At 39.4% G+C, this 21,289-nt stretch overlaps 2 protein-coding genes across 2 annotated transcripts; both read left to right on the forward strand.

Moving 5' to 3' along the window:
- The first annotated feature begins 5,690 nt into the window (after positions 1–5,690).
- Positions 5,691–7,035, forward strand: LOC307008381 (uncharacterized protein). Its single transcript, XM_079631133.1, has 4 exons — positions 5,691–5,889; positions 6,101–6,151; positions 6,259–6,381; positions 6,646–7,035. Exons 1-4 carry the CDS (start codon positions 5,719–5,721, stop codon positions 6,781–6,783), a joined length of 483 nt encoding a protein of 160 aa, XP_079487259.1. The 5' UTR covers positions 5,691–5,718; the 3' UTR covers positions 6,784–7,035.
- A 10,519-nt stretch (positions 7,036–17,554) lies between these two features.
- drd1a (dopamine receptor D1a) lies at positions 17,555–20,674 on the forward strand. Its single transcript, XM_079630780.1, has 2 exons — positions 17,555–17,838; positions 17,940–20,674. The coding sequence occupies exon 2, from the start codon at positions 18,341–18,343 to the stop codon at positions 19,442–19,444; it is 1,104 nt and encodes a 367-aa protein (XP_079486906.1). The 5' UTR covers positions 17,555–17,838; positions 17,940–18,340; the 3' UTR covers positions 19,445–20,674.
- The last annotated feature ends 615 nt before the right edge of the window (positions 20,675–21,289 follow it).

Consider the following 21,289-nt stretch of genomic DNA (forward strand, 5'->3'; position numbering starts at 1 on the left):
CTTCAGCAAGAGCCAATGAGGTTCATTTTTGTGTTACGCAGCACATTTGAGCTTCAGCAAGAGCCAATGAGGTTCATTCTCGTGTTACGCAGCACATTCGAGCTTCAGCAAGAGCCAATGAGGTTAATTCTCGTGTTACGCAGCACATTTGAGCTTCAGCAAGAGCCAATGAGGTTCATTCTTGTGTTACGCAGCACGTTCGAGCTTCAGCAAGAGCCAATGAGGTTCATTCTCGTGTTTAGCATCATGTTCGAGCTTCAGCAAGAGCCAATGAGGTTCATTCTTGTGTTACGCATCACGTTCGAGCTTCAGAAAGAGCCAATGAGGTTCATTCTCGTGTTGCGCAGCACGTTCGAGCTTCAGCAAGAGCCAATGAGGTTCATTCTCGTGTTACGCAGCACGTTCGAGCTTCTGCAAGAGCCAATGAGGTTCATTCTCGTCTTACGCAGCACTTTCGAGATTCAGCAAGAGCCAATGAGGTTCATTCTTGTGTTACGCAGCACGTTTGAGCTTCAGCAAGAGCCAATGAGGTTCATTCTCGTGTTACGCAGCACGTTCGAGCTTCAGCAAGAGCCAATGAGGTTCATTCTCGTGTTACGCAGCACGTTTGAGCTTTAGCAAGAGCCAATGAGGTTCATTCTTGTGTTACGCAGCACGCTTGAGCTTCAGAAAGAGCCAATGAGGTTCATTCTTGTGTTACGCAGCACGTTCGAGCTTCAGCAAGAGCCAATGAGGTTCATTCTCGTGTTACGCAGCACGTTCGAGCTTCAGCAAGAGCCAATGAGGTTCATTCTCGTGTTACGCAGCACGTTTGAGCTTCAGCAAGAGCCAATCAGGTTCATTCTTGTGTTACGCAGCACATTTGAGCTTCAGCAAGAGCCAATGAGGTTCATTCTCGTGTTACGCAGCACGTTCGAGCTTCAGCAAGAGCCAATGAGGTTCATTCTTGTGTTACGCATCACGTTCGAGCTTCAGCAAGTGCCAATCAGGTTCATTCTTGTTACGCAGCACATTTGAGCTTCAGCAAGAGCCAATGAGGTTCATTTTTGTGTTACGCAGCACATTTGAGCTTCAGCAAGAGCCAATGAGGTTCATTCTCGTGTTACGCAGCACGTTCGAGCTTCAGCAAGAGCCAATGAGGTTCATTTTTGTGTTACGCAGCACATTTGAGCTTCAGCAAGAGCCAATGAGGTTCATTCTCGTGTTACGCAGCACATTCGAGCTTCAGCAAGAGCCAATGAGGTTCATTCTCGTGTTACGCAGCACATTTGAGCTTCAGCAAGAGCCAATGAGGTTCATTCTTGTGTTACGCAGCACGTTCAAGCTTCAGCAAGAGCCAATGAGGTTCATTCTCGTGTTTAGCATCACGTTCGAGCTTCAGCAAGAGCCAATGAGGTTCATTCTTGTTACGCATCACGTTCGAGCTTCAGAAAGAGCCAATGAGGTTCATTCTCGTGTTGCGCAGCACGTTTGAGCTTCTGCAAGAGCCAATGAGGTTCATTCTTGTGTTGCGCAGCACGTTCGAGCTTCAGCAAGAGCCAATGAGGTTCATTCTCGTGTTACGCAGCACGTTCGAGCTTCAGCAAGAGCCAATGAGGTTAATTCTCGTGTTACGCAGCACGTTCGAGCTTCAGCAAGAGCCAATGAGGTTCATTCTTGTGTTACGCATCATGTTCGAGCTTCAGAAAGAGCCAATGAGGTTCATTCTCGTGTTGCGCAGCACGTTCGAGCTTCTGCAAGAGCCAATGAGGTTCATTCTCATGTTACGCAGCACGTTCGAGCTTCAGAAAAAGCCAATGAGGTTAATTCTCGTGTTACGCAGCACGTTCGAGCTTCTGCAAGAGCCAATGAGGTTCATTCTCGTGTTACGCAGCACGTTCGAGCTTCAGCAAGAGCCAATGAGGTTCATTCTTGTGTTACGCATCACGTTCGAGCTTCAGAAAGAGCCAATGAGGTTCATTCTTGTATTACGCATCACGTTCGAGCTTCAGAAAGAGCCAATGAGGTTCATTCTCGTGTTGTGCAGCACGTTCGAGCTTCTGCAAGAGCCAATGAGGTTCATTCTCGTGTTACGCAGCACGTTCGAGCTTCTGCAAGAGCCAATGAGGTTCATTCTCGTGTTACGGAGCACGTTCGAGCTTCAGCAAGAGCCAATGAGGTTCATTCTTGTGTTACGCATCACGTTCGAGCTTCAGAAAGAGCCAATGAGGTTCATTCTTGTGTTACGCAGCACGTTCGAGCTTCAGCAAGAGCCAATGAGGTTCATTCTCGTGTTGTGCAGCACGTTCGAGCTTCAGCAAGAGCCAATGAGGTTCATTCTCGTGTTACGCAGCACGTTCGAGCTTCAGCAAGAGCCAATGAGGTTCATTCTCGTGTTACGCAGCACGTTCGAGCTTCAGCAAGAGCCAATCAGGTTCATTCTTGTGTTACGCAGCACATTTGAGCTTCAGCAAGAGCCAATGAGGTTCATTCTTGTGTTACGCAGCACATTTGAGCTTCAGCAAGAGCCAATGAGGTTCATTCTTGTGTTACGCAGCACGTTCGAGCTTCAGCAAGAGCCAATGAGGTTCATTCTCGTGTTACGCAGCACGTTCGAGCTTCAGCAAGAGCCAATGAGGTTCATTCTTGTGTTACGCAGCACGTTCGAGCTTCAACAAGAGCCAATGAGGTTCATCCTTGTGTTACGCAGCACGTTCGAGCTTCAGCAAGAGCCAATGAGGTTCATTCTTGTGTTACGCAGCACGTTTGAGCTTCAGCAAGAGCCAATGAGGTTCATTCTCGTGTTACGCAGCACGTTTGAGCTTCAGCAAGAGCCAATGAGGTTCATCCTTGTGTTACGCAGCACGTTCGAGCTTCAGCAAGAGCCAATGAGGTTCATTCTTGTGTTACGCAGCACGTTCGAGCTTCAGCAAGAGCCAATCAGGTTCATTCTTGTGTTACGCAGCACGTTCGAGCTTCAGCAAGAGCCAATGAGGTTCATTCTTGTGTTACGCAGCACATTTGAGCTTCAGCAAGAGCCAATGAGGTTCATCCTTGTGTTACGCAGCAAGTTCGAGCTTCAGCAAGAGCCAATGAGGTTCATTCTTGTGTTACACAGCACGTTTGAGCTTCTGCAAGAGCCAATGAGGTTCATTCTCGTGTTACGCAGCACGTTCGAGCTTCAGCAAGAGCCAATCAGGTTCATTCTTGTGTTACGCAGCACGTTCGAGCTTCAGCAAGAGCCAATGAGGTTCATTCTCGTGTTACGCATCACGTTCGAGCTTCAGCAAGAGCCAATCAGGTTCATTCTTGTGTTACGCAGCACATTTGAGCTTCAGCAAGAGCCAATGAGGTTCATTCTCGTGTTACGCAGCACGTTCGAGCTTCAGCAAGAGCCAATGAGGTTCATTCTCGTGTTACGCAGCACGTTCGAGCTTCAGCAAGAGCCAATGAGGTTCATTCTTGTGTTACGCAGCACGTTCGAGCTTCAGCAAGAGCCAATGAGGTTCATTCTTGTTACGCATCACGTTCGAGCTTCAGAAAGAGCCAATGAGGTTCATTCTTGTGTTACGCATCACGTTCGAGCTTCAGAAAGAGCCAATGAGGTTCATTCTCGTGTTACGCAGCACGTTTGAGCTTCAGCAAGAGCCAATGAGGTTCATTCTCGTCTCGTTCATTCTCATACACAAGAGGTTTGTTCTCTCGTGTCAAGCAGGTTCAGGTGAGCTTGTGTTTATGTTCGCTGATCAATGTTTATATGAATAAAAGACTGATCGCTTTATATGAGTAACAGAATGAATTTAAAGTTTCAGTTGCGTAGCTTTCAATGGGGGAACAGAAAGCTCTCATATTTCATCAGAAAATATTTCATTTGTGCTCTAAAGATGAATTAAAGTCTTACGGGTTTGGAACGACATGAGGGTGAGTGATTAATAATGGAATTTCCATTTTTGGGGGAACGATCCCTGTAAAGATCAGGTGATCAGGACCCTTACATGAAGCAGAGTGTCTCCCGAATGCATGTTTACACTGTTTTTGTTGTCCCGGGCCCAGCAATGCCTTTTCCTGAAAGTCTTCATTTCAATGTAATCTTGACTGTCTTCATACTAATTATTAAATAGCTACTTACTAAATAATAAAAAAAATAACCTGAAATATTGATTAGAGCTGACTTTATTTAAATAAAATGTGAAAATAAAGAGAACGTACAATGCCATGAAACTAGCACAACTCTTTAGGAATTCAGTTTATCAAATAAATACTCAAATGTAGCCAAATAAGTAAAATGTAGCCTGGATGAAATCTTAACACTTCTCCTCAATAACTTTTTAATGTACTATTAATAGAATGTAATCAAAATTATCCTAAACATTAAGAAACCCTAAATAAAATGTGGTATTTAATTTATTATGACTGTTTATTATATGAGCAGTGTTGGGGTCGGGTAAGTTAGGACACCGTATCATTGCATTCGGAACAAATTGGATTGACATTTTTTGGTCCTGAGACTTCCACATAAGATATATGTACTTTTTTATTTTTTATTATTTAGACAACTTATATTATTGATTGCTATCAGGATGTAAAGAGTTTCAACCAGTATAACAAAACAAACAAACAAATATTTATGAAAGAAAGGCAATTACTTCTTTTCATGAGTGTTAAAAAAAAAAGTGATGATGGAAAAAAAAATGTTGTCATTATTGTGATGACTCTTTATGTTCTCATTATGTTCTCTTATGTCTTTATTTATGCTCTGAATGACATCTAAATGTTCACTTTATTGTAAGTTGCTAATGATACCTTGTGAAGGCCTAATCATCATTGCATCATCAATGGACTTCCCTCAGCAAGGCTACATGTGTTACTAATACAAGCCCAATGTGATAACACCCAGTACTTCCTCAGACCTAATATATACTATGACCTTTTTCATACTAATGTAAACAGCGTCAATATGCTATTGTCAAACAGACTGTCTACAGAAACCACTGACACTCACATGAACTGTTGGTTTAATTAGATAAAATTCCACAAGCCAAGAGACACACACCCAAAACTAACTCGCACATAAGCTGACATTAACTCGCACTCAACTTTTTTTTCTGTGAATTTTTCTGTGAAATACAAACTGTGAATTTGAAACTCGTATAGTGCTTTACAAACACATTTGAAGTTTTTCTGGCATTTACAAACTGAATATTCTGGCCACTTTTTCTCAATGTAATACCGTTAACCTAAATCTGCAGTTTTGATGTATTTTTTGATGAAACTCTCATGATGCCTTATTTCAAAAGTAGACTAACTACAGTATCTGATTAACTATCTTGTCCTTTTCCAAGAGAGTCTCGCACAGTCCAGTCTGTATCCGTCAGACGGGATAATGACTGTTGGAGGTTTGTTTGGAGACCATGTTGCATGGTATAAATTGCATTTGCAATATTATTAATCTAAAAAACAACAAAAAATTACTCTTGTATCATGATGAAATTCACAATGTACGTGTGCCTTTCACAGACAATATTGTATATTCCCACCCTGTTTTTTCCTCTGTGGGCAGTATAAAATTCTTAATGAAACCCAGTATTTTCCCCTTTTAACCAATTTAGAAACTTGACATACATCATGGTTTTTTAAACTAGGTGTGAGCGTGTGTGGCATTAGTTTCCTGTTCGTATTTAAGGGTTAGAGTGCAGAATGAGATCATTATCTCTAGAAAGCATCCCTGTGAACAAGAACATGAAACTGCTCATTCTTCTCGTCGCACTGCTTGTTCGAACTAACCCTAGTTTGAGCAAGCCTACCCCAAACTATCACCCCATCCTCCATGAAATTAAGGACGACCTTTACAGAATGCGAACAAAAATGAACTTGACAAATGAACAGCATAAACTTAAGCAGCTTCTCACCGTAAGTAAATCTATTTTTGCATTATGTCAATGGAGAGAGACTTGTGATTTTTTGCCATACTTGCTTTAGTTAAGTTAAGCATAGTTATACACCAAAGGGAAGAGAGAAGTATTTGTCTTTATAGCTTATAGATATGTTCTGTATAAGCATTATGTATAGTAACATCAGTCGCACACATTCTCTGATATCAACTGACTTTGTCCATTTCCAGGCATTCAGTGACACAGACAAAATCCAAACACCTCGAGATCTAAAGAATGCAGTAAGTATTTTGTCATTCCCGCTGTATTGCAGAACGTTGAAACAAATGCTTTAAATACTCATTTGCATACTTTTTTTTACTATGGGGATTTTTTTTTCCACCCACAGTGTGAGTGTGAGGCCCAATTCGTTCAACACCTGAAAGATGCTCTGATGTTAGTTAAAGAAGTATTACCCGTGGATGAAATTGCCAACATTTTGGACAACCTAGATGAACTGCCTACGGTCAAGGTGAGACTTCTGCCTTAAATTACTTGCATCATCCATTGGGTTATTGATGTTTACCCTGCACAATAAAAGATGAAGAGTGTAGGTAATTTAAAAGGCATGAAGACACTTCTCTTATTAAACGTTCTCATTTCATTTTAACATCTCTGTTCAAGTAAAGAAATCATTCGGGGTCTCAAAGACAATGCAGTTATGCTGCATAGAAAAAGCTGCTTTATCATTTAAAATAACGCAATGCATGAATATTTTTTTCTTTTGATTTTCCAGAAGCCAAATGACAACTGTAACTTCACAACATTTAAGTTGAGAGACGCATCTCTCAAAAATGACTTGATTCAGGATAACATTGATTTCATCGAAAACTGGAATACAAACTGCAAGCCGAAAAGTCACAAAAGAAACTAAACGGACGTCCTGATGTGGACATGTGAAGGTTTATTTATTCAAAAATGCCACTTTGTAATAATTTATTTTTTAAATGGGCTATTTATGTATTTATTTATTTATTTATTTATTTTAATCAGTGTGTTTTCGTCATCATGGGCTGAAACATTATGCTTTATTCATTAAAGTTTTGACTTGTATTGCACCAATACAGACATCATGTCACTTAATGGTACCAATGTAATAACAAATTAAAATAATATTTTTAAGATGAACTCTTTCTGTTGTTTCATTCATGTTTTGTCTTGATTCTTATGCCGTAATGTTAGTGTAAAAATGGCATATCTGCTAAATGTCATACCTTTCAGTGCATTTATATGCTAGACTGATGCGAAACTTAATGCACATTAAGTTGCATATAGCATAATATTTATAGGCCACTCAACAAATCTGCATTGCTGCAGTAAAAACTTGACTCACTTCTGACTGACCCAGCTGTGTATTGTTTATCCTCTCTTGTTGGGATGTGGTGAGTCTTGAAGGAGGCTGTATACAATATTAAGTCTGATGGATGGAAACAGACAGTCCCGCAGCTGCTGGCAGTGTCCTGACGAAAGGGAACATCCCTAACAACACAAGGATGGAATGTTCAGGAGAGCGGTGACTAAGAACATCAGCTTCCATAGTGTGTTTCGGAACCATTGTGTCATGAGATTTAGCTTCCTCAGTCTTATCAAGACTTCAGGATCAATCGATTCATGACGCTTTCCACCATGATGGTATTCTATGTCCTATTAGGTTTTTTTAGTAACATTTTACAACGAGGTCATTTGATAACATTAGGCATTTATTAACCTTGGTTAATGTACAGCTGCTGCAGTATCTGTTATAATGTACTGACCTGAGCTAACATGAATTACCAACACACACACACACACAAAAGTTTTTTTTTTTTTAGATTTACAATTTTCAATTGTAGGCTATAGTAAAATTCCAACAAGTTGAATTGAATAATCCTTACACACTCTAAAAAATGCTGGGTTGTTTCAACCCAATTTGGGGTAAAATATGGACAAACCCAGCCGTTGGATTACATTTTTACATTACATTTTTAAACCAACATTTAGGTTTGTGCATATTTTACCCAAAATTGGGTTGAAACAACCCAGCATTTTTATTATTCATATTATGAATAAAAAAATAAGTTAAAAAAATAAATAGCTATAGCTTAATAAAAAAATTTATACAACGCATAATGGAACAAGGGAATGGACCATTTCATTTTATGTGATATAAAATAAATGATCCATTCCCTTGCTCCATTACGATTTATATAAAATGTTTTATTAAGCTGTAGCTTTTTTTTTTAAACTCACTTAAAATTCTTGATTTCATAAAAGGAATAGGATTATTCACTTCGATTTGATGGAATTTAACTGTAAAATAAAGTTTAGTAAATCTTAAATATATAGAAGTATCAAAAAATACACAAAAAGAATACATTTATGAATTAACTTTAAAATCAGCTTGACTAAAAAGATGTCTTAAGAAGTTTCTTAAAACGATCCACAGAAGCAGCATCCTTAATAGATGCGGGAAGTGTGCTCCATAACTTAGGCGCGTTATAGGAAAAGGCTCTTCCCCCCCATGGTTTTTAATTTACAACGAGGCTGACACAGAGAGAGAGAGAGCGGGAATGGATGGAGTAACCAAATCACAGATGTAATGAAACCAACATGTACTGCTTTATAGGTTAAAATCAGAATTTTAAAATCAATACGTGGCTGAACTGGAAGCCAATGCAGTTGCGGGAGAACGGGTGTAATGTGATGGCGTGAAGATGTACAGAGTCAAAACCAAGGGGTTTAATCCATCAGTCAGAAACTGAAGCTTTCCTTGGGGCCCGGCATTGTAGCAGACCATCACCTGCTGTTAGTATTCTATTGACTCCCATTCATTTTGGCGTCACTTTGACAGCGAATAACTTTACATCTGAGGCGTTTAAAGACTCCATTTGTCCATTATTTTTTTTAAAGAAACACAACAATGTACAGTATAAAAGGCTCCATTACCTTGTAGCCTATCTTACGTTATGGCCCCGTAGAAGCAGTTTTTGTAAAAATAGGCTTAAGTCATAACCACTCGACTCTCTGTCGCACAGTCGAGAAGTTACCGTATAGACAGGCGAAGAAGCTCGCAAGCAATCGGGGGGACGTGGAGGCATAAAGTCCGGTAAAGTCAAGGGTAAAGCCCATAGAGAGTGATAAAGTTGATCCTGCTGCTAGCTCATGGACAGCTAATACTCACGTTCTCCGTCTCTGCGAGATTCGGAAGGGAATTATTCAGATTTCTCTCGGTACAGCTACTAGAAGATCTACAGCTGTCAGACAGGTTGCTCACGTCACATCTACATCAGGAAGTGAGTGCTTCTAATTGACTTCACTTTTCTCTGTTGAAACCAATTCCCTTTCGCTGTGTCCATCTTAATGTCTGTGGTCAAAACCAACCTAGTCTCATTGGAAATACGTTACTCTGCCTACGTTTTTGCAAAACCTGAAATACGTAGCTCAGGGTACGTTTCCGGGTGAAACGTCCACTAGAGGCGCTAAGTGGTATACATTTTTCTTCGTTCCAGAAGCGTGTTTATTAAAGGTTATAAAAGCGACAATATCAGTAAATCATGGTCAGACTTCTCAGTATACACTCGTTTTAATATCAATTAATTATTTAAATGCTTTTGAGGTGCTAAGGATGCGTGACTGAGGATTGCAACACATTCTCACTCCTAACTCGTCACATATGGACGCTTGGCCAGGACCCCCTTGGCGTCACTTTTCAACGACCTGGGCGTACCCTTAGCGTCAATTTTCAACGTGCAGGGATCTCGCCAAAATGAGCGTTGTTAAACTCACCGCTGAATGCTGTTGCTCGCCAAAATGAGCGTTGTTAAACTCATCGGTGACAGGCTCCAGTTCAGAGATCCCTGTGCGTTGAAAATTGACGCTAAGGGTGCGCCCAGGTCGTTGAAAAGTGACGCCAAGGGGGTCCTGGCCAAGCGTCCATATGTGACGAGTTGGGAGTGAGAATGTGTTGCAATCCTCAGTCACGCATCCTTAGCACCTCAAAAGCATTTAAATAATTAATTGATATTAAAACGAGTGTATACTGAGAAGTCTGACCATGATTTACTGATATTGTCCCTTTTATAACCTTTAATAAACACGCTTCTGGAACGTCCATATGTGACGAGTTGGGAGTGAGAATGTGTTGCTATCCTCAGTCACGCATCCTTGGCACCTCAAAAGCGTTTAAATAATTAATTGATATTAAAACGAGTGTATACTGAGAAGTCTGACCATGATTTACTGATATTGTCCCTTTTATAACCTTTAATAAACACGCTTCTGGAACGTCCATATGTGACGAGTTGGGAGTGAGAATGTGTTGCAATCCTCAGTCACGCATCCTTGGCACCTCAAAAGCGTTTAAATAATTAATTGATATTAAAACGAGTGTATACTGAGAAGTCTGACCATGATTTACTGATATTGTCGCTTTTATAACCTTTAATAAACACGCTTCTGGAACGGAGAAAAATGTATACCACTTAGCACCTCTAGTGGAGGTTTCACCCGGAAACGTACCCTGAGCTACGTATTTCAGGTTTTGCAAAAACGTAGGCAGAGTAACGTATTTCCAATGAGACTAGGTTGGTCAAAACACGTGCGGCAGAGATCTGTATTGCAACCTCTAATTAGAATTTGCTGGTAAACCCGCAAAGAGAGAATTACAATAATCAAGCATTGGCGTGATGAAGGCATGGATAACCTTCTCTGCATCAGGCCTAGAGTAAAAAGGTCTAATACGCGCAATGTTCCTCTGATGGAAAAAAGCAACCTTCGTTATGTTTTAAAAATGTGAATTAAATGTTAGCTGGGCATCAAAAATCACACCCACCTGGCTAGAAGGGGACAATTGGGTATTGGCTACTGAAATTTTCTAATCCATTTACTGACATTAAATGGAGTGCCAGTTAATAAAATTTCAGTTTTGGAGCAGTTTAGTTTTAGAAAGTTTAGTTTTATCCACGCTTTAATTTCATCTGCATTTCAATACATCTGGGTGTCATCCGCGTAACAGTGATAGCTCAGGTCATACTTCTGAATGATCCGCCCAAGAGGCAGCATATAAACACTAAATAAAACAGGACCCAAAACTGACCCCTGAGGGACACCCTGACACAGAGGGTACCCAGGTAGACAAATTGGGAACGGTCTGAGAGGTAAGATTTAAACCAGTCTAACACAGTTCCAGACAGACTGGTCCACATATGCAATCTGTCCAATAATATGCTGTGACATATGGTATTGAATGCAGCATTAAGGTCTAACAGAACCAAAATGCCACAAGCCCCAGAGTCGGCGACAACGAGGAGGTCATTCAGGACCAGGACCCTGACTAGAGCAGTCTCTGTACTGTGTCCAGATCTAAACCCAGATTGAAAAGTTTCTAGTAGGCTATTCATACAGAGATGAGTATGGAGTTGCCAACAACCACACGCTCAAGCACTTTTGCCAGAAAAGGTAAATTGGAGATGGGTCGATAATTTGACATATCGGTGATATCACTCCAAGGCTTTTTAAGAACTGACGTAACTGCAGCCATTTTTAGAGCAGAAGAGACATTCCCTGTATTGAGTGAAGCATACAATAGTAGTGATGTGGGGTACAATGACAGGCAGACAGTTTTTCAAAACAGTTGTAGGGATTGGATCAAGTATGCAAGTAGTAGAATTCATTGACAAAACAAGTTTAGAAATAAAATCTAAATCAACAGTACTGAAACTTGAAAAAGTGAGACCAGAGAGATTAGGAGAATGCACCTCAACAAGTGCAGAAGCATCCTCATAGGCAATGGCGTTATAAATATTCTCAAGTTTAGTTGAAAAATTATTGAGAAATGCATTACACTGCTCAATGGTAGAACAGTTAAAGTCACTGGGAGGTTTAATTAGATTATTGACTGTCTAAACAGAATTATGGGATTAGAGATGTCACTACTAATAATAATATGATAATATGCCACTTTTGCAGCTTTGAGAGCATTATGATACTCAATCTGATGCTGATCAAACATTGATCTATGAACTGTTAGACCAGATTTTTTACATTTCCGCTCCAACTGCCTGCCCATCGCCTTCAATTTGCGCAAATCAGATGTATACCAAGGAGATGATCTCTTAAAAGAAACAACATGTTTTATCAGAGGGGCAAACTCATCCAGAATAGATTAAAAAAAGCAGCATTATACTGGTCGATAGAGGCCGCAACTGGTAAGTCACCCTATGACTAAGAAGATATAGATCAATATCACTGATTTTCCTAAAACAGATAACACGTTCTTTCACAGACTGCAAAGAAGGAGGAGTCAGATTGAACGTGAGGAGCTTTTGATCACTTATACATGCATCAGCACACTCAAGTTGTTCTATACGTACTTCTGAAGTGCAAACCAGATCAAATATATGTCCGTGTTTGTGTGTCGGAAAGTTAACATGCTGAGTGAAGTTAAAACATTCTAGTGTATCCATGAGGCAAACAGCAATAATACAAGCCATATTGTCAACATGAATATTTAAATCACCAGTTAAAAGAGTAACTGGACAGAGTGCACTGGCAAGTGTCAAACACTAAGTTTGGGAGGACGATAAATATTTAACACAAGAACTGATAAACTTAAAGGCCAAGCATTCAAATGATGAAAAGCAAGGCAATGAAACCTCAGTTACTGCAACATCAGATCTATGAATGACAGCAAGACCGCCACCTCTACCGGTGGAGCGCGGCCGCCGGCCGGTCAAGATAAGTGTAGCCAGGGAGAGCACACATGTTTAGATTGAAATAGTCATTTGGCTGATGTCATGTTTCACTAAGGCAGAAAAAGTCCAGTTTTTTGTCCAAAACAATGTTCAGATGTGCAAACCTGATTGTGTCAAGGCGGACACCACAGCTGGATGGAGTAGACTTCTGGAGGTAGGAGAAATTAGCAGGGCAGACATGACGCAAAGATAAATGGCGACGATCCAAACGCCTTTGAGACCAAACTGAGTTTATACAGGCTCTACTTGAATGCAGATTCTTGCGGGAGCCACGATGAACGTATTTTGGCCGGCGGAGAAGTTGTAGCGATCGCAGTTTTTCCCAAATACCAGTAGCAGGGGGCACAAAATGAGCTGTAAAAGTTCCATGGCAGAGTATTTTAGCATAGTGCAGTCCGGGAGGTCAAAATAAATCTTGCCGTAAACTCCAAATAATGCCAGTTGCCTATAAAAACAAATACAATCCAGCAAGGCTGCATCTTAGCAGCAGGTAATATCAGGCGATATAAAACCAGTCAACAGCACCTTAAAATAAATGTCCTTGTTACATTAAATGTAGTTAAGCTGTAAAAAAAAATGCTGCCTTAAATTTTTAAGTTCAGTCAACTTGGATGTTTAAGTCATTTCAACTTCAATGACATTAAACTGACTTAAAAATTAGTTGAATCTTGTATAACTTGCAAAAAATTAGAAAATTACTTGACTTATTTTGATGAGTTAAAGCAAGTTGTCATATGTTGTCATAACTTATTGATCATATAATTTTTTGTGTTAAAAAGTACAAAAGTATTAAAAAGTGTTGTAATAACTATAGATTATGCATTATTAAGAAACCTCAAACCAAACCCTAATCTAGCCCTAACAAGTCAAGTCAAGTCATCTTCATTTATATAGCGCTTTTAATGTAGATTGTTTCAAAGCTGCTTTACAGAGATAAACGTATAATTTAAGGTAACAGATTGTTTTGGCTTTATAGCGGTTCTTGAATAATGTTATTTTCCAGCTAAAGTTAGTTTTGATTGATTCACTTCAGTCGAAAGGATAATTTGTTATTAAATTAGGGGCCGCTAAGACGACACCGTTAAAATGTACATAAACTCCGCCCCGGGAACATGCAAGCAGTGTTGAAGAGGAAGAGTTGTTGTAGTGGAGAACATTTGTGACTCAAGCTGTTGCATCGTCTTTTCACATGCAATACAGTACAAAATAACGTAACTCATAGGCATCTTACAACAGTTCCCACACAAGCGATTTTATAGATTATCCTGACTGTTATGGTAATTGAAGATAGTTAACTCCAGATCAGCAACATAAATTAATCAATTAACCATTCAGAAACGTCCATTTGCATTCTACATGTTGTCACGTATTCTTGAGTCTCTCCATCATTGTCCGACTCCAGTTTAAACCTGACCCTCAAAAAGGGACAATTTTAAAATGCTGTAAAGAATTATGTGGGGTATTTTGAGCTAAAACTTCACATACACGCTCTGGGGACAACAGAGACTTATTTTACATATTGTAAAAAGGGGCATTATACCACCACCCCTTTAATATCACTCAACACCTAAATGTATAATTGCACAACAAATGAAACCTTATTGTAAAGTGTTACTACTTTACTTTTTGCTATGTATTTTGTAGATACCATGACCTTCTGTGGTTGACGGTTAACATTTTCTAAAGGCTTTGCATCTCTTTACATAGATGTTCTTCATTTGCTTAAAATATTTGCATTTTAAAGAGTTTTTGGACCCTGTTTTGTACCCTATCAGTGGAAAGTGTCTTTGCTGATTCATCAAACATTATGTAGACTTCAACATACTGTACATGCACCTAATCTGGACCCTGTCCACAACCACAAAGGGAGCCATCAGCTGCACTGCAATTACTTTATTTATAAACTCCATCTGGTTAGGACTGGACTAGACATGAACATGGACAAGACAGTACGCACTCACACAATACACCACATACGCTCATATTTTGTGGGTGTTATTGCAACACTGAGAAGCATTCTATAAAAAAATCCATCCATTTCACAACTAAGTATCTGAACTAGGTTTCTGTGACATCCAGTCACGGTTGAAATTTCAGGTCTATCATGCATAGAACAGATATTTCATTTCTTACAAGTTGGTACAGCCAAAAACGTTGATATCTAAGTACTAAAACATTTGATAAGATGCTATCTTGAGAGTCGCGAGGATGAGTGTGGGGAAGAGATTTCTTGTTAACGCTTTCCTTTGTTCATGAATACTATTGCATGTAGAATAATTCATTCATTGTTATTTCTTATTGGTTGTTTACTGTATATGTTTTTTTTTTCTGATAGTTTGGCATGAAGGAAAAGGGTGAGTAGGGGGAAGTCCAACTTTATGTTGACCTTATCGCATTGGTTTATTTATTGAAGGTCCTCATAATGCTTTACCAAATAAATTCCCAAGGCATGAAATCATCAATCTTTCACTTGATGGTAATGATGACTGATTGCAAATGAGTCATGAGTGGCTAAATATAACTATACTTAGATTTGTTGTCAGTGTAGCTGGCAGACAATGATGACTGAAAGAATCCACACCAGTCAGTCAATGATTTCGAAAGAAACTGCAAGAGCAGCTGGAGGTTGTGTAAGCCCTCAACTGAGTCTTCGGTGACTCCAGACAGATCGTCTCTTTTGAAGCTGTGATTTATGGGCTGCTGGTGGCCAAATCTAAACTCACAGATCACTGTGTCTTTGATGATTTTTCCAAGTGTCCACATTCATCACTCCAACCTGAGAAACCAGTAGCCACGTCTGAATTGATCTAGGTCTGATCTTGAAGCAGGCTGACCTTAATCAGGAAAGAGCCAAAGCAGGAAATGATCAGAAGAAGTGTAGGCACACCTTATATGGTCAGCAAACTCCTTTAGATGGTGTGCCATTTATACAAGAGGCTTTACCAATCACATTGTTTAACAGTTTACATATGAGTATTTCTAAAATATATATATTTCCGAATAGTCTAATAATCAGTATTGTGCAAGTAGAAACTCTACAAACAAAGTCGTTTTAAGGCTTTGGTTCTTAGGAAATGGATCTTTTTCCAGGTTTCTGTGATTGACCTGATTATATAAGCAATATAACAATTAAAATTTAAGCATTCAATGATGGTACACATCATGAGTCTACAGTTAATTTGATAAGGATCAACAACTATAATTGTGCATTTATCCTTATAAAAATTGCATAAGCTTTTAAAATTGATTGACTTGTTATATCACTGTGAGAATGTAGCATCAAACATTGTCACAATAAAAGGAAAAAAAAGTCACTTCTAAGAAAAATGATATTTATTGGTGGAGAGAATGTAGCCTATGTATTTTTTTCAAGGAATTGCTGCAGGCAAAAGATGCTCGTTTCGAGACTTTCAAAGCACTGCAAGATTAACCAAGTTGTTGCATAGAAAATACACCGAGGAAAGAGGCCACTTTATAGTCCATTATATATATAATGTATGTATTTTCTGTTTACAATATTGCTGTAAGTTGTACAGTTAAGCAGCAGCATTCATCTGTGACACGCTGTGGATGATGATGAAAGTCGATGACAGCGATGAGGTCAGTCTAATATCTACTCATGATCTGAAGCTTTGCTGCATCACACCCACCAACAAGGTGTCATCATCATCATCATCACAAAAGTTTCTCTCACACAATTCCACTAAACTTTGAGCAAATTTCAAGAGCATCCTACATCCAGATATATAGTGTAAATGATAGAGACAAAAGATAAAAAATTCTCACATAGGACTTTTTTTACCCTAATGCATTGTGTAGCTACTTCTCTCTTGCCAGAGTGTTTATACACAACTCTTGTCATATTGATCCTTTGTGAGAATTGTATTATTATAAAATGTGAAAAAAGATGTGTATTTTTTTCACACAACAATTTTGTTGTCCAGTTGGACATTTGAGCAGTATTTCAAACTTTAGTGCCCACACTGCATTGCATATTTAAAATAATAATAACAATACAGTGCAATAATAAATAAAATAGGACTAACAATAACAACGTTTTTAGCTGCAGCTCTAGGAAATAATCCATATTAAATACATGCTGTTCTTCATTGTGACTCACTGCATATTCATATAATGGCACATTACTGTAACAAATGACTAATTAGGGAATTAAACATGCAGTATTAATCATTGTATTAATATTTTATCTGATAAACCCATTAGTTCAACATTTGACATGCAGTAGACATGAAATGTGCTGTGCTATCTTTGATCTTGAAAAAAAAAAAAACAAGCAAAAAAATGAAAGCATTTTGTATTTTAATTATGAAGTTTGTTTATAAAGGACTGAAGATAACAAGCAAGTAACATCACTGGATGCCATAGAAATGTAAAAGCATGTAAGAAACGCATTTGCTTAGTATAAGACTCCCCATTAGGTGGCCTCATAGACTTGATTTAGGTTATAGCATCTGGCAAATCAAATATGTGAGTTTTGCAACATGTTTCTTTGATTCAGGTAGGCTATCTTCTTAATTTCGTTTAGGTGAATATTAGCAGTGAAAATCTGCAGCACTCAGGTAAATAAAGGAATTAGCTATTCATTCATACAGAAGCCTACTTTAGTGGAAAGCGATAACAACAATAAAGAAACTTAGTCATGTAATTAATAGCCTGACCATAAAGTAAAGATTTAATTAAGATGAACGGATCAAGAATCGTTCGTAATAGGATCGTATTAGGAGCGCATCGCTCACGTGCACTTCACTGTGACTCCACAGTGTTTTTCTTTCTTTCAGCATCGACTCTAGAAACGGGATGACCTACTGTTAGAGTAATTTGTCGAACCCCTCGGGGCTCGGACACGACACATCTCGGTGTTAAATGTATTTGTCATGTCACTCGGCTTGGGTCTCACCAAACTCGCCACGCTCGCGCAGCGCGAACACGACGCGCATTCGTCTCGTGGAGCTCATGCTGCTCGGGCATCCTGATGGAATAACACCTGATCTTCGACAGGACGAAGGTGCGTTACAGTCATTCATCGAGGAGGACGTACACGAAACAAGTTTTCTTTCTAGTTCATTTAAGTGAATCGTTCTTTACGGACAAGATGTTTCAAAGAGCAAATTTCGCAACATTTTTCGGATAAAATGCAGCTTTAGGCACAAAAGAAGCTCCTCGGTATTATCTAACAGGTGAGGATAAGGTGTTTTTCTTAATTATCATAGAGAATATAATAGCTGTTTTGTGTATGTACTCCTGTAATATGAGTTTTGTCCCTTTGTTTGACTAACAGAACTGCAGGAACCGGTTATTGCTCACTGGAATCTAAAACGTCCTCTTATGGCATAAGGACTCACACATGATCACACTCAAATATATAAGGGAACACTAAAAAACAGTGTGCAGAGTGATTAGATGAACTTATCTGAACAGTTTTGATGGGATCACTGATATACTGATATTATGATATCAACCGGCATGACAGTAAAACTGAACTGAATGACTTTTTTGGCACTTTCCAAACTGGAATGCAGGACAAATCTTTTTTGTTAACAGGAAATTTTAACTTTGGTAAGAAAAATGTCTTAATAAGAACACACGGTCAACATTACCTGAAGTGTGACAGGTCTGACGGACCCTAAGATGAAGTGTTCGAACAGTTCACGTCTAGTTCTCATGATGCAGTGATCCTTAATGCACAGCATAATGGCAGTGATGGATTTGAACTTGACAACAGTAATTGACAGTGGTTTCATGGAAAGTGACCAGTCCAGGCGGGTTCTGACCGGTTGCTTTCTTTCCGTTCTAATCCTCTCCACCCTACTCGGGAACACACTGGTTTGTGCAGCTGTCACAAAATTCCGCCACCTGCGCTCTAAAGTCACAAACTTTTTTGTCATCTCACTGGCGGTGTCAGACCTGCTGGTGGCCATTCTGGTCATGCCCTGGAAGGCTGTGACAGAGGTAGCCGGCTTCTGGCCCTTTGGTGCTTTCTGTGACATTTGGGTCGCTTTCGATATCATGTGCTCCACAGCTTCCATCCTGAACCTCTGCGTTATCAGCGTGGACCGATACTGGGCCATTTCCAGCCCGTTCCGCTACGAGAGGAAGATGACTCCCAGGGTGGCCTTTGTGATGATCAGCATGGCTTGGACCCTGTCTGTGCTCATCTCCTTCATCCCAGTGCAGCTCAAATGGCACAAGGCTCAGCCAGCGAGCTTCCCAGAGGTCAACGCTTCTCACAGGGCTCTGCTGACGGACAACTGTGACTCCAGCCTCAACCGAACGTACGCCATTTCCTCCTCGCTCATCAGCTTCTACATTCCCGTCGCCATCATGATTGTAACGTACACTCAGATTTACAGAATCGCCCAGAAGCAGATCCGACGGATCTCCGCTTTGGAAAGAGCTGCGGAGAACGCCAAGATCCGCCATGACAGCATGGGCGGCAGCTCCAACGTGGAGTCCGAAAGCTCCTTCAAACTGTCCTTCAAAAGGGAGACGAAAGTCTTAAAAACCTTGTCCGTTATAATGGGGGTTTTTGTGTGCTGTTGGTTGCCGTTCTTCATCCTGAACTGCATAGTGCCATTTTGTAAGAGCACTTCGACTGGTCTCCCCTGTATCAGTCCAACAACATTTGATGTTTTTGTCTGGTTCGGATGGGCCAATTCTTCTCTCAACCCCATCATATACGCCTTCAATGCCGACTTTCGCCGAGCTTTTGCCATCCTTTTGGGGTGCCAGAGACTCTGTCCAGGAACCACTAGCATGGAGACACCGAGCATGAACAAGAACTGAAAAGCAACGCTCAATGTGTGAGCCCATGTCACATCAATGCTTTGCCAAGGAAGGCAAAAAAAAGGGGGGAAATGGATTTGGGATTAAGAGTCTGGGAAGAGAGCCCTCCTGCTGTGCTGGAGAGCAGAGAAAGCAGTCGCCACGTCCCTTAAGCAAGGCTAATCTCTATAAAAAGCTATTCTTCACCAAAGAATGCCGCTAGGGTGGTCTGTGTGTTCCCGGTGTCTATTTTAGACGGTATACTCAACAGATTATTAAATCCACAAGTGACTCGCAGAAATTAGAGAAGCAATGTTCTATAAAAAGAAATATAGATGCTTCTTTGAATGTTTATTTTCATTTGAAAGAAACTGTACAGTGATCATGTTTGTGAAGCTATACAGTGCTGGGCAAAACTGCAATTCGCTGGAACAAATGTTGTGTATTTACTGCAAATGAGTGGAGAATATGGTCTCAATGTATCATTCCATTAATATCTGAAGTATCACTGAATAAATGACCATTTCAGGCATTTGCAATAAAATTCAGTGTAATCTGAATCTAATACATCACTGCTTGATAAATATCTATCTCATCCTCTCCACTCTCATTACATTTCCTTTACATCTGCCTTATTCATGAGACTTTTTTTTTTCCAAAACAAGAGGGCAGATGGTCAATCATGAGATGGCCATCCCATTATTGCCATAATGAACATGTATATTGTTCTGTGGTACTTGTTTTCTGATTCATTATTAAACTGCGGAAGCTAAACACTACGACTAGCAGAACAGATGGCCATAAAATAAAAATGCAGATGTGGCAGCGTGCTCAGTTACGGTCATCCAGTAATAGATACGTTATTGTTGAGATTGTAATTATGTTCTGAAAGCGAATGGGGCCTTCAGTCCCAGTACAAAATAACACTGGATTGTTACTATGTCTGTGGATGTGATGCAATGTGCCATGTGATAATGTAGAAAATGAAACGTCGAGAATCTCAGAACGTCTGTGGCAAACTGAATGTAATTAATTGTGATGAGTCCAATGTGGTCAATTTTATGGTATTTTTGTGGCAGAGATATTTTCATGCTTTCACAACACATAATTTGGTATATCACAGTACTACGTTTGTTGTTGTGGTGTTTTGAGAAAGACACTGATTCAGTCCTTTTGCATTATAATGTTGAAGTAGAATTAAATTATAGGGTAACACTTTAGAATACTGTTCCGTCATTAATAAATAACTACACAGGAACAAAGGAGTAACGCACTATTGACATTCTAGTAAATACTAACTAAGAAACTCTGATTAACGAATTAGTAAGTAATAGTGCTCAGTCAAATGTGGTAGTTCACTATTAGTTAAATTAATAACTACTTTTTTTCATACCTCCTGGAGGACTACTAAGAACTATGTTCATAATTGACATGAAAAATGCATAATGTATTAATTCTAGAGTGAAGGTCATGGTAACCCACTAATGACTCGTGTTACTACATCCTTCAGAAGGAATTACTAATTACTAATAATTTGAAACTGTATTCTAAAGTGAAAAGCATAATAACTCTAGTAATGACTGAAATCACAAGCTTTTGATGTTTTCATAAAGTATTGGATAGTAATGACTCAAGTTTTACTACATCCTTCTGAAGGAATTACTAATTATTTGGATCAGTATTTTAAAGTGAAAAGCATGATAACTCCATTGTAACTCCACTCCAACTCCAAAGTCATTGTAATATTTTGAGGATTTTGTAACGTTTTTGGATTTGCTTCTGATGGATTTGGTAAGACTTGAGTCATTACTAGTGGGTTACCATGACCTTCATTTTAGAATTAATTATACATTTATGCATTATTTA

The sequence above is a fragment of the Phoxinus phoxinus genome (genome assembly GCF_949152265.1).
Source record: "Phoxinus phoxinus genome assembly, chromosome: 12".
Taxonomy (NCBI): domain Eukaryota; kingdom Metazoa; phylum Chordata; class Actinopteri; order Cypriniformes; family Leuciscidae; genus Phoxinus; species Phoxinus phoxinus.